General features: G+C 43.4%; 1 protein-coding gene across 1 annotated transcript; it reads right to left on the bottom strand.

Moving 5' to 3' along the window:
* Positions 1–1583: 1583 nt before the first annotated feature.
* Positions 1584–11184, bottom strand: LOC100562041 (zinc finger protein 391). Its single transcript, XM_016996380.2, has 6 exons — positions 10870–11184; positions 8841–9372; positions 6862–6988; positions 6315–6385; positions 4151–4277; positions 1584–3276 (listed from the first exon to the last, which is right to left on the bottom strand). Exons 2-6 carry the CDS (start codon positions 9234–9236, stop codon positions 2432–2434), a joined length of 1566 nt encoding a protein of 521 aa, XP_016851869.1. The 5' UTR covers positions 9237–9372; positions 10870–11184; the 3' UTR covers positions 1584–2431.
* Positions 11185–11945: the final 761 nt, after the last annotated feature.

Genomic DNA, 11945 nt, shown 5'->3' with positions numbered 1-11945 from the left:
TTAATGGTTTGGTCACTGGATTGGGATTCTGGGAGACCGGGTTTAAATCCTCGGTCAGTCATGGAAAACCAATGTGTTACCTTGAGTGAGTCATACTCTGAGCCTCAGAAGGAGGCAAAGGCAATCCCTCTCTGAACAAATCTTTCCCATTATAATGTCATCATAAGTCAGAAATGACTTGAAGGCACTCAACCACAAGCATCCAGTGATGCCAGCTTGCACTTCTCAGGCACCATAAACATCTGCTTTTGAGAAACCCTCTAGAACGGGTCTGAATGCTGCAAAAGGCTGGTGTGGAAGGAGTAAAGAAAGAAATTCCGTTTTGCTGGCCACTGGATACCAAAATGAACTGCTGGTTCTTGACTCTCTTATCTTCCCGCCAAGACAGTACCTATCGATCTATTTGCATTGCATGCTTCCAAACTGCTAGGTTGGCAGGAGCTGGGCTAACAGTCAGGAGCTCACCCCTATCCACATCTTCAAACTGCCAACCTTCCACTCAGCAGGTTTCTTGCAGCTAGAGGTTTAACCCACTGTATTACCACAACCCTGTATGTATTTATATTTTATTTTTATTTATTTATACAGTAGAGTCTCACTTATCCAACACTCGCTTATCCAATGTTCTGGATTATCCAATGCATTTTTGTAGTCAATGTTTTCAATACATTGTGATATTTTGGTGCTAAATTCGTAAATACGGTAATTACTACATAGCATCACTGTGTATTGAACTACTTTTTCTGTCAAATTTGTTGTATAACATGATGCTTTGGTGCTTAATTTGTAAAATCATAACCTAATTTAGTGTTTAATAGGCTTTTCCTTAATCTCTCCTTATTATCCAACATATTCGCTTATCCAACGTTCTGCCGACCCGTTTACATTGGATAAGCAAGACTCTGCTGTATGTTTATTTGAGCCACAAAGGCTTCTACATGATTTTATGGATCCCCATCATGACTCAATTTAAAATACTGGCAGGGTTTTTGCGGTTGATAGACAATGATGGGAGTTGGAGTCCAACCATATCCAGAGTTGCAGTCCAGCTACATCTGGGTTTGATGGGAGTTGAAGCTAGGCCAGATCTGAAGGGTTTTTATAAAAAGGTATTTTGGAGAACAGAGACTGGGGAGCCTTGAGGGATCTGAAACAAAAGCCCACAACAAACCTAAAAAAGAGCTGTAACTTCCCAATCCATGCCTGAGTGTACAACAATGTGAGTAGATATAGGTACCGCTTTGGCAGGGAAGTAAAATTCGCCCTGAAAAACATGAAACAAAAGCACCTCCCCATGGCCGAGTTGAGCACAGCCTCCAGATGCCAGAGATGAAAGAGGGAAGCTTTGCCTCTGTTTGTGTACTGTCTGTCCTTGTCAATTGTATAACAGCATTGAATGTTTGCCATATATTTACCTGTAATCCGCCCTAAGTCCTTTTGGGGAGGAATATAAATAAAGTATCTTAAAGTATATTAAAGTATAAAGTATATTAGGTCAGCCATAAGGAATACACACCGCCAGCAGTTGAGGCATTACGATAAGGCACGATATATGAGAACAAATGGAGAGTAAATCCTTTGAGTTGGAAGATACCATACTTTAATAATAAATAACACAACCGTAAGTGCTGCATAGCGTACAAAAGGCGTTGGCTTGAGACACACATTCACCACCAGCTGAAGCGATTGCAATATTGATTGTTGCGCTAAGATCCAAACATTGCGATTCTTACTCTTCTAGATTCTGGGCCGGAGAAAATAGTCTTTCAAAGAGTTTTCGCATATGGAGTTGACCCTCCGCATTTGTGGGTTTCACTTTTGTGGATTTGGTTATTCACGGATTAGATTGATTGGAATCTGTAGTCCTTCATTGCAACGATGTGGTCAAATTCAGCAGACGTTGACAACAGAGATGTGCGAGAGGATCTCAAGATTCCTAGAAAGAACACTTCTCTAGAAATCTCTAGGCCATTCGGCACAATTCTGTAAATTTAGATCAGGCTTGGGCAAACTTGGGCCCTCCAGGTGTTTTGGATTTCAACTCCCACAATTCCTAACAGCCTACCGGCTGTTAGGAATTGTGGGAGTTGAAGTCCAAAACACCTGGAGGGCCCAAGTTTGCCCAAGCCTGATTTAGATACAAGGTTTGTAGATATGATGCCTGACTTTAAAGCCCAACAAGTGCTGTTGGGTTGCAATTCCCATCATCCCCAGCCCGCATGTGATGGGAGCTGTCATTCAACAATACCTGAGGAGGCAAATTGGGTAAGAATTAAAGAGCAGTGACCATCATGTAAAAAAATTATAGTCGGCCCTCTGTATCCACGGATTCTCCATCCATGGATTCAACGGCCCTTTGAAGGCAATCATGATGTGGATGGAAATTGGAAACAGGTTTGGCACCCCTGGTGTAGATGCTCCAATGGAAAGGTTAGACTTCGCTTTGACTGCAGGTCTTGCCACACTCAAGGCATCGATAGGGCTTCTCCCCAATATGGATCCTCTGGTGTCTAGTGAGGTCCCCATTTGCCTGGAAGCTCTTTCCGCACTCCAAGCATTTGTACGGCTTTTCTTCGGTGTGGATTCTTTGGTGCTTCGTTAAGCTCGTGGCGCTAGAGTAGTTCTTCCCACACTCCAAGCATTTATAGGGTTGCTCCCCCGTGTGGAGTCTCTGGTGGTTTTTGAGGCTCTCCTTGTGGCGGAAACTCATGCCGCAGTCCAGGCACGAGTAGGGCTTCTCCCCGGTGTGGATCCTCTGATGTCTACTAAGGTCCCCCTTCTTATTGAAGCGCTTCCCGCACTCGAAGCATTTGAAGGGTTTTTCCCCCGTGTGGATCCTCAGGTGGCAAGTGAGGTTGATGCTCTGGCTGAAGTCCTTCCCACACAGAGGGCACTTGAACGGCTTCTCCCCGGTGTGGGTCCGCTTGTGGGTCTTCAGGCTGGAGTTGCAGCTGAAGCTCTTTCCGCACTCCAAGCACTGGAAGAGCTTCTCCCCTGTGTGGATCCTCCAGTGGAGATTCAGCGTGGATTTGGAGCTGAAGCCCTTCACGCACAGCGGGCACTTGTACCTTTTCTTCCCTTTGTCTGTTCTGTCATGGATTGAGATTTCCTGGTAGCCGCCCTCCGGACAAAGCAGAGGTTTCTTCCTCCGCTTCTGTTTTGCTTCCGTTTTCCTCCTTCGCTCTTTACTCTCTCGGCATCGGGCTCTTTCCAACACCATCCCGTGGATTTCTGGCTCATTTTCCATCTCCCTTGTGGTCCTCAAGATTTCGGTGCCTGTGGGGATAAAAGAGTGTGTTAAGAAACCATGTGCGGAAGCAGGAAGGGTGTCACATGGAGGAGAGGCTAAGCAGGACACGGAGCAATTGATTCAAACTACAGTTAAAGAGATTCCACCTAAACATTAGGAAGATCTGTTACCAGGTGAGTGTACAGCGGAATCAGCAGCGTGCAGTTAACACCATGTGCAAAAGACTCAGACCAGGCAGAGGAATTGAAAGAACAAAAGGAAACTTTACTTGTTGAGTTGAAGTCAAATAATGTAGTTGCATAAGATCAATAACTAATCAATCAGCATTCAAAATATATACAGCATAGCATATTTAATCAGCTACTTGACCGTAGCCAGAGAGTCTGTCTATTTCTGTGCTCTCCCTCCAAGCTCAAATTCCCAACTGACGAATCCAACTGACAAATCCAGCCATCTGCCAGCAAACAGATACATTGTTGTTTTAGGCGTGGCTTTGCCTCTGCAAAGCTGAGCTCTTTTGCAGAGATCTCCTGCAAACATCTTTGCAAGGATTTCTTTACACACACACATATAGCAATTTGGCGCAATAAGATCTTCCTGACAGTAAGAGTTGTTTGGCAATGGAATATACTTCCTTGGAGTCCAATGGAGTCTCCTTCTCTGGAGGTTTTAAAGCAGAAGCTGAATGAGTATCTGTCAGGGGTCAATAATTGTCTGTCAATAATTGATTGATTGTCTGGTTAATTAATGTATCAATAATTCATTTAGATGTTGCTTATATTCAGGTTCTTCAAGCAGATCTCAGTAGCATAACAAAGATTATAATACGAATTGTAGCCTATAAAACACACAAGTGTGCCTCGAAAATTCAACCTAGATGGGAAAAGGGGCAAGGCTTACCCAGGGAGACCACGTTCCAGAAATTCTCCTCCATGACTGCCCTATGGAGAGCCCTTTGGTCCGGATCCAGCAGCACCAAATCCTCCTCATCAAAATACACAGCCACATCCTCAAAGGTTAACAGGCCCTGGAAGAAGGAGGGAATCATCAGGAAGCCGTAAAGAATCTCTAGAGTCTAAGTTAGGCTGGGCAAACTTCAGCCCTTCAAGTGTTTTGGACTTCAACTTCCACAATTCCTAACAGCTTATCAGCTATTACCTATATCTGCATATACAGGCAGTCCCCAAGTTATGAATAAGATAGGTTCTGTAGGTTTGTTCTTAAGCTGAATTTGTTTTTTCTGTCCCTGTGAGAATTGGGTCTTGAAAAAATTGGCTTGTTGTGGAAACAAGGATTGGAGATAAAGCTTCAATGGAGACCCCTTGCCCCACTGATAATAACTCTTCCAGGAGTGAATTTCCCTTCCAAGGAGTAGATTTCTCTCACTTTCTGTTGTCTCACCTCTGTTCTTAACTAGAAATAGTTTATAAGTCAGATATTTGTAACTGGGGGACTGCTTGTATACAATGAAAGGGATAGAGAGAAAGGGGGCTAGTCACACATTCAGTAACTGGGAAGGTGATAGTACCCCATGAGGTTATTTTTTTCATTCTTTTTGTCCTGGCTACAAATGAACAATGAGATTGGTCTGTGATTGCCCTTGTGGCTGTTTCCACAGGTGGGTGCTGCATACCATGTGGAATGCCTTCTTTTATAGCAACCTTATTTCCACCACCACCCTTCTTTTCTTTTCTCCATCAGAACTCACCGAACAAATCCAGAAAAGCAATCCTTGATCTTACTGCATATCGGGCAAGGCATTACACTAGTGTAAAGGCAAACTCTACTGCATCCTCCCATCATTTCAGAAATCCTCACTTTCTCTCTGGCACTCTTTTGAGTTGTTCACATTTTATGTAAGAGGCCTCATTTTATGATGGCACTGTCTTGAGTGTCCACAGATTTTGGTATCCATGTGGAACCAAAACACAGCGGATATCAAGGTCCCACTGTACATATAAATGTTTTTATTTCCATCAGCAGAGGGATTAACATGGCTACAGGGGCAACAACACCCTCCAGCTCATCTCACTAGAAGAAGAAAAGATGAGAGAGTGAGATCATGCTTTCTGATTCAATTAGGAGATCAGCTTCATCAGGTTTCCCTCTCAATTGTTATCTAGTGACCATGATGGTGCAATGGATTAAACCCTTGGGAAGCTGAGCTGAAGGTTGGCAGTTCAAACCCACAGGATGGAGTGAGCTCACACTGTTAGCTCTAGCTCCTGCCTACCTAGCAGTTCGAAAACATCCAAATGTGAGTAGATCAATAGGTACTGCTTTGGCAGGAAAAGGCAAAAGATGCTCCTAGCAATCACGCTGGCCACATGACGAGGAGGTGTCTATACACACAGACTCCTCGGCTTGGAAATGGTGAAAGAATACCTCCCCCAGAGCCGGAAATGAGCACCATCTCCAGAGCCGGAAATGAAAGGAGAAGCCTTTGCCTTTGTCTGTGTGTTTGTTCCCATGGTATGTCATTGTAATAAGGCATTGAATATATTACAGTACTTATATACTGTAATCCATTCTGAGTTCCGTCAGGGAGAACAGCGGAATATAAATTTATTATTATTATTATTATTATTATTATTATTATTATTATTATTATTATTATTATTATTATCTAGCAGCATCCATTCATCAGGTTGCAGCAAGAACTAGAGTCCTGTGCAACTCCATTAATTTGGCTGAGACAATCACTCTGTTGACCTCCTCATTCTCTCCCTTTGATTTTGCAGGGAATACATTCCAAAATTTTGCATAAATAATGCCTGAAAACACAGGGAATAGTGAACCCTACTGAACAGAATACTTCAGGTAAAGCATAATATACAGTTAGGCTGGAGGACCTAGAAAATCCCTAGAAACAATATATTTGTCAGAACGAAACCACAGGTACTGGTCCCACAAATATAAGGATAATCTTGTATTGCTGTATTTAATGACATTGACCACTTTCAGCTTCCGATCAACAAAAACAACAATACACTCTAATTGGAAAGGGATGAACCCAGAGAAATACGCAGAGACACAACCTTACCTGCTCTTTTCACTTCCCTACCTGATCGAGTTGCATGAAAGTCGTTTCAACTCCATTGTGAAGTGAATGGGCCACAGACATCATCTCCCCACCTGCGGGGAAAGGGAAAGATGTTATATTCCTTCTATATAAAGTCAGCCCTTCACATTTGCAGGTTCTACTTTTGTGGATTTGATTATTCATGAGTTTGATCACAATGTTGCAGCATGAGATCTCTACATGTGATTCTGTGGTCAACTTCTATGATATGATCAACTTCTATGACAGAAATTGACCACATAAATATACTGGAGAACCTAGCGATTACCTAGGATTTTATTCAGCTGTGTGGAAGGGGCTTTTGACTTTTGTAGAGAGAGATGCTTGAAGAGTTGTGTCAAATCGTTATATATAATTCTTCAGTGTAGATACATCCCTATGTGACAAGTATGGCTTCACAGCAACTCATAGCAACAACTGGGGGAAGAATTAGTACAAATCTGGAGTGTGGTGAATGGAAATTCTGTGGGAGTTGAAGTTCAAAACACTTGGAGGGCTAAAGTTTGCCCAAACCTGGAATAGATCTTACCTAGTGAGGTGAACCTTTCCTGCTCCTGTTTCAGGCTCCAGCGGGGTGACAGCCGACAGTTGATGTCCAATGGAGAATGCAGGAACTTTATCTCGGGAAACTCAGTGGGCACCCCTCCAAACAGCATCTGCCCCAAAAGGAATACATATAAACACCAAAGGATTAGAAAGGGAACAGGAGAAATATGCCTCCTTTAACGAAATAGACGTGTTCCTGAGAGAAGCAAATTTTAGACTGACTACTTAAGTAGGATAATAGAATCATAGAATTGGAAGGGACCCCAAAGACCACCCATTTATTTATTATTTATTTATTTACAGTATTTATATTCCACCCTTCTCACCCAAAGGGGACTCAGGGCAGATTACAATGAACATATATATGGCAAACATTGAATGTCATCAGACAAACAACATACAGTATAGACACACACAGAGGCAATTTAACATTTCCAACTTCATGAGGGTATGCTCGATTCCGGCCACAGGGGGAGCTGTTGCTTCATCGTCCACGAGTGACACCAAGTGCTGTACTTCCTCATTCCTTTCCGCATGCTGCTGGCAGTTTTATGATGTTGTAAATTAGTTAAATTAGCCTCCCGCATAAAGCGTACCTAAATTTCCTAGTTGACAGATGCAACTGTCTTTCGGGCTGCTTAGGTAAACAGCAAGCTGGGCTATTTAATGGTCGGGGGCTTAACCCGATCTGGGCTTCGAACTCATGACCTCTCGTCAGTAGTGATTTATTGCAGCTGGTTACTAGCCAGCTGCGCCACAGCCCGGCCCCATCCAACTCTCTTTGGGCCATCAGTAAGGCACAATCGAAGCCCTCCTGACAGATGGCAGCAAAAAGTCAGAAGCAGGATCCATGTTAGTATCCTCCCATTAATTCTTCCTTGTACCTGAGAATATCTGTAGGAAGAGGGGGAAATACCAGCCTGCTGCACATTGCTTGCAGGAGAATTGCTTGCAGCAGTTGTGTTCTGTCACGTGCTGGGCCTGTAACTATTATCTTTGTATACAACATATACTTTATGCCCAGCGGGAAGCCAGGGCACCTCAAAAGAGAGGTTGTTGAGAATTTTCCAGAACAAGGATAGTCCTTTGGGTCTTTAATGTGATAACAAAGTCTTTATTGATGAACAAATAATAAATCTTCAAGGAGTCAAGTAACACTTCAAAGTTTCCTTAATAAACTGTTGGCCCTTTCAGTCTTGTCCCCAGGGGACAGACAATTGGCTTTGGATAACTGTGAAAACCTTCTTATAACCTCTCCCAGGCTGTCTATTTTATGGGCTTAGCTGATGTGGGACCCACTACCAATTCCAAATGCATCTGGGTATTGAGTAGACCTACCAGCCAAGGCTTGCAGATGTTTCAGCTGGGGTTCCGTGGATCTGCGATGCTGTTCTCTCTTTGAGTCTTTAGAAACTTAGGGCTGTTTCCCTCAGGAGCTGTGAGGCTGAGAGGCTGTAAGCTCTCAGCCAGAGCTTTTGGGACCTTTCCCCTGGAATTTCTGTTTCTGGTTTCTCGAATGTTCTATATCCCTGGATGTTCTTGAGATGTGAAGCTTTTCTACGGGACGAGCTGGTCTACGTCCTATAGCTTAGCTTCCTAAGTGAGACTAACTTAAAAATGGCTCCTTCCCTCCCAGAGCCCTGAACAAGGGGCGGAACCAAACTTGATGATTGACAGGCGGCCTGTCCTATGATTGCAAACATTAGCAACAAGAAAATAAAGTCGGAGCTTCTGGTACAGCCGTACCAGCACAAGTTGCTTCCACGTATCCACAGGATCATTTGTAAACAGTCCTAAGGATACAAGGGCTGTACAGTTTACGGCAAGGCTTGGGTGTCAGCTGTCATCCCTTTTCTCCCTAATTTAGCCAAGCGGAAAATAGTGCAAGGAACACAAAGATATATCTGAAAATATTTTCAGCAGCTTTGAAATACTGAGAGAAGAAAAAAAAAACATTCTCACCTGCTGCTTTTTCTGCTTCTTCTCCTCCGTCTGGCTCAGGAGGAATCCTTCAGCCAAAGCCACAGCCTGGGAACTGGTCTCCGGCACACACTCCCTCACCCAGCGCTCCATCTCCAGGGGAAGGATGCTCAGGAACTGCTCCAGGAGCACCAGGTCCAGGATCTGCGTCTTGGTGTGTTGATCCGGTTTCAGCCACAGCCGGCAGAGAGCATGGAGCCGGCTGCAAACCTCTCGGGGCCCCTTGGCGTCATGATACCGGAGTCGTCGGAAGCGCCGGCAACAGGCGTCTGAGCCCAGGCTGTCCTCGCACTGGCTCTGCGGTACCATCTTTTCCCAGATTTCATCACTGATCTCAATCTTGATCACATCAGAGTCACCTGTGTGCAAGCCTTCCATTTCCGACCCAGTCTCTAAGTTGACTTTGGACAATTTCTTTCTTGGATCCACTCGGCTTTGGTTAGAGTGGCACAACGCAAGTGGGGTGTTGCGATGTGAGAACTATTCCATCCTTGAAGCACAAAGGTAGTTCTGCCTGTAGGAAGCAGAAGACAAGATTAAAAGAAGAGAAACAACAAACTGATGTTGTTGTTTTATAACTAAGTTATTACATTGTGTTTTAAATGTATGGGCTGTTTTTCTTATGTAAGCAAGTCCCTTTGGGGAGATGGAGGAGGGGTACAAGAATAAAGTTGTTGTTGTTGTTGTTGTTGTTGTTGTTATTGTTATTATTATTTTATTATGACACAGCAAACAAGATAGATATGCTGGATTTCGTTTCACAAAATCACAAGTTGAACACTTCCCAAGTGTCTAGGACTGTGTGATGTATTTTCGGATGATGCGTGTAGATCCCAGTAGGGTGGCCTTTTGCAGTTGGCAGATTGTGATTTTGTCAATGTCTATTGTTTCCAAATGATGGCTGAGATCTTTTGGCACGGCACCCAATGTGCCGATCATCATCATCATCATCATCATCATCATCATCATCATTATTATTGAGGGTGCATTTACACTGGTGAAGTAATGCAGACGGATACCACTTCATTGCTGATGGGGATTTAAACCTTGGTCTCTACACAATGTTTACAAACTGTTTGTATGAATAATATATAATAATAAAACTTTATTTGTATACTGCTCTATCTCCCCGAAGGGACTCAGGGCAGTTTCCAACAAATACAAAACAACATACAATATACAATATCTTGATACAGTAAAAACACATTGTTTAAACAAGACAGAACAATTCAGATCAAAATCACAATAAATAAAATAAACAATCACAATCAGAATCAAAACTCCTGATAAGACTTTTAACCAAACAGAGGAAGATGCTTCAAGCTGTCCAACATTGTTAGATCAGATTTCCATCATCACCTGCTTCCAACTAATGAAAAGTGTGTTATCAATGTAGAATTAAATGGCAGCTTGGTAAGGCATCAACTCTGTTTGGCAGAAAAGTCCAAGGCCCTTGAAAAACTGCATCTCCTGGCAACTCCAGGCTGAGCTTAGCTTTTAAGCAGAGGCTGGATGGCCATCTGTCGGGGGTGCTTTGAATGTAATGTTCCTGCTTCTTGGACTGGATGGCCCATGAGGTCTCTTCCAACTCTATTATTATATGATTCTATGACTTCCTCAAACTGCAGTGGGTTTCAAGGAGCCTGCTGTTCTCGAAATATATGCAAGATGTGATCTAAATAGGCCAACGGTAGATAATATCCCCATCCTGGGAAAAATGTATGTGCCTTTCCTCCCAAATCCCATTAAACTCAAGATGATTTAGAGAGTTAGATGAGTAAGCATCAATGTGATGCTTAGACCCATTGAATCCCTGGGGCTGTATCTCTGCGTAAAAGTGAATCCCATGGGTCTACTCTACTGAGAAAGCCTAGTATTCGGGAAGTGTTTTGGGGTCCCAGCCTTGCAGAGCATCACAGTCTCTAGGTTTCTGGCTCGGTTCAGGGATTTCTCTTCTCTCCTGCCCCCACTTTTGCGCCATTCCCACCAAAGACCAGCTCCCTCCACTCACCTGATGGGTCTGCAATGGGGAAAAGCTCCGGCCAGTCTCTGCCTGGAGTGGGGCTGAAGGGAGGCAGGGAAATGGGAAGGAGAGCCTCTAGGAAGCTGCAGCTCCCTGCCTTTAACCCTCGCCGGGCCAGGACAGACAGTACAAGGAAGGGATGGATGGATGGATAGATGAAAGGCTAGAATGTAGCGACACCACAGAAAGAGGAAAAAGGGAGATACAGATCAAAGGGAAAGGAACAGGGCTCTTGCTCCCCACACATTGCCCTGTCTTCTGATGATCTGAAATGCTCGGGCCCAGAAGTGTTTGGGATTTCCCTATACCCCACACCCACCCCATCCCCTTAGATCAGTGACGGCCAACCTATGACATGCGTGTCAGCACTGACACGCCTAGCCATTTTTGCTGACACGCTGCCGCATGCAGATTGATTGGATGACTAATGCCTTTTGTGGCCAAATTTGGTGTGATTTGGTCCAGTGGTTTTGTTGTTTACTCCATGGGAATTATGCACATTACATTTATATATATATAATCATTTTATTATTATTCTATTATTATTGTAGTATATTATTATATTATTACTATTATAATATTATTATACTAGCTGTGCCCGGCCACGCGTTGCTGTGGCATAGTCCTAAGTGTGTTTTTATTTGTGGAAGCAAGTACAACTGTTGTAATTAGTCACCTTGATTAGCATTAAATGGCCTTGCAGCTTCAAAGCCTGGTTGTTTCCTCCTTGGGGACTCCTTTGTTGGGAGGTGTTAGCTAGCCCTGATTGTTTCCTGTCTGGAATTCCCCTGTTTTCAAAGTGTGGTTCTTTATTTACTGTCCTGATTTTAGAGATTATATTGTTCTGTATTATTATACCACTGTAATTTTTTATATATTATATTTATATTTTTGTATTATTTGCTTAGAACTGGATTATATGTGGCCCCTTCTACACAACTGTATAAAATCCACACTGAACTGGATTATATGGCAGTGGGGACTCAAGATAATCCAGTTCAAAGCAGATACTGTGGATTATCTGCCTTGGCATTCTGGGTTATATAGCTGTGTGGAAGGGCCTT

The sequence above is a fragment of the Anolis carolinensis genome, chromosome 2 (genome assembly GCF_035594765.1).
Source record: "Anolis carolinensis isolate JA03-04 chromosome 2, rAnoCar3.1.pri, whole genome shotgun sequence".
Classification (NCBI taxonomy): domain Eukaryota; kingdom Metazoa; phylum Chordata; class Lepidosauria; order Squamata; family Dactyloidae; genus Anolis; species Anolis carolinensis.
Note: the sequence above shows the minus strand (reverse complement) of the source record. Positions and strands in the feature narration are given on the sequence as shown.

Excerpts from the sequence above, each read along its gene's own strand:
- LOC100562041 (XM_016996380.2), bottom strand. The coding sequence starts at position 9,236 with ATGGAAGGCTTGCACACAGGTGACTCTGATGTGATCAAGATTGAGATC. Across the intron at positions 6,386-6,861 it reads GGAAAGGTTCACCTCACTAG|GTGGGGAGATGATGTCTGTG; the intron begins GTAAGATCTATT and ends CTTTCCCCGCAG. Across the intron at positions 4,278-6,314 it reads CTTTCATGCAACTCGATCAG|GGCCTGTTAACCTTTGAGGA; the intron begins GTAGGGAAGTGA and ends TCCTTCTTCCAG.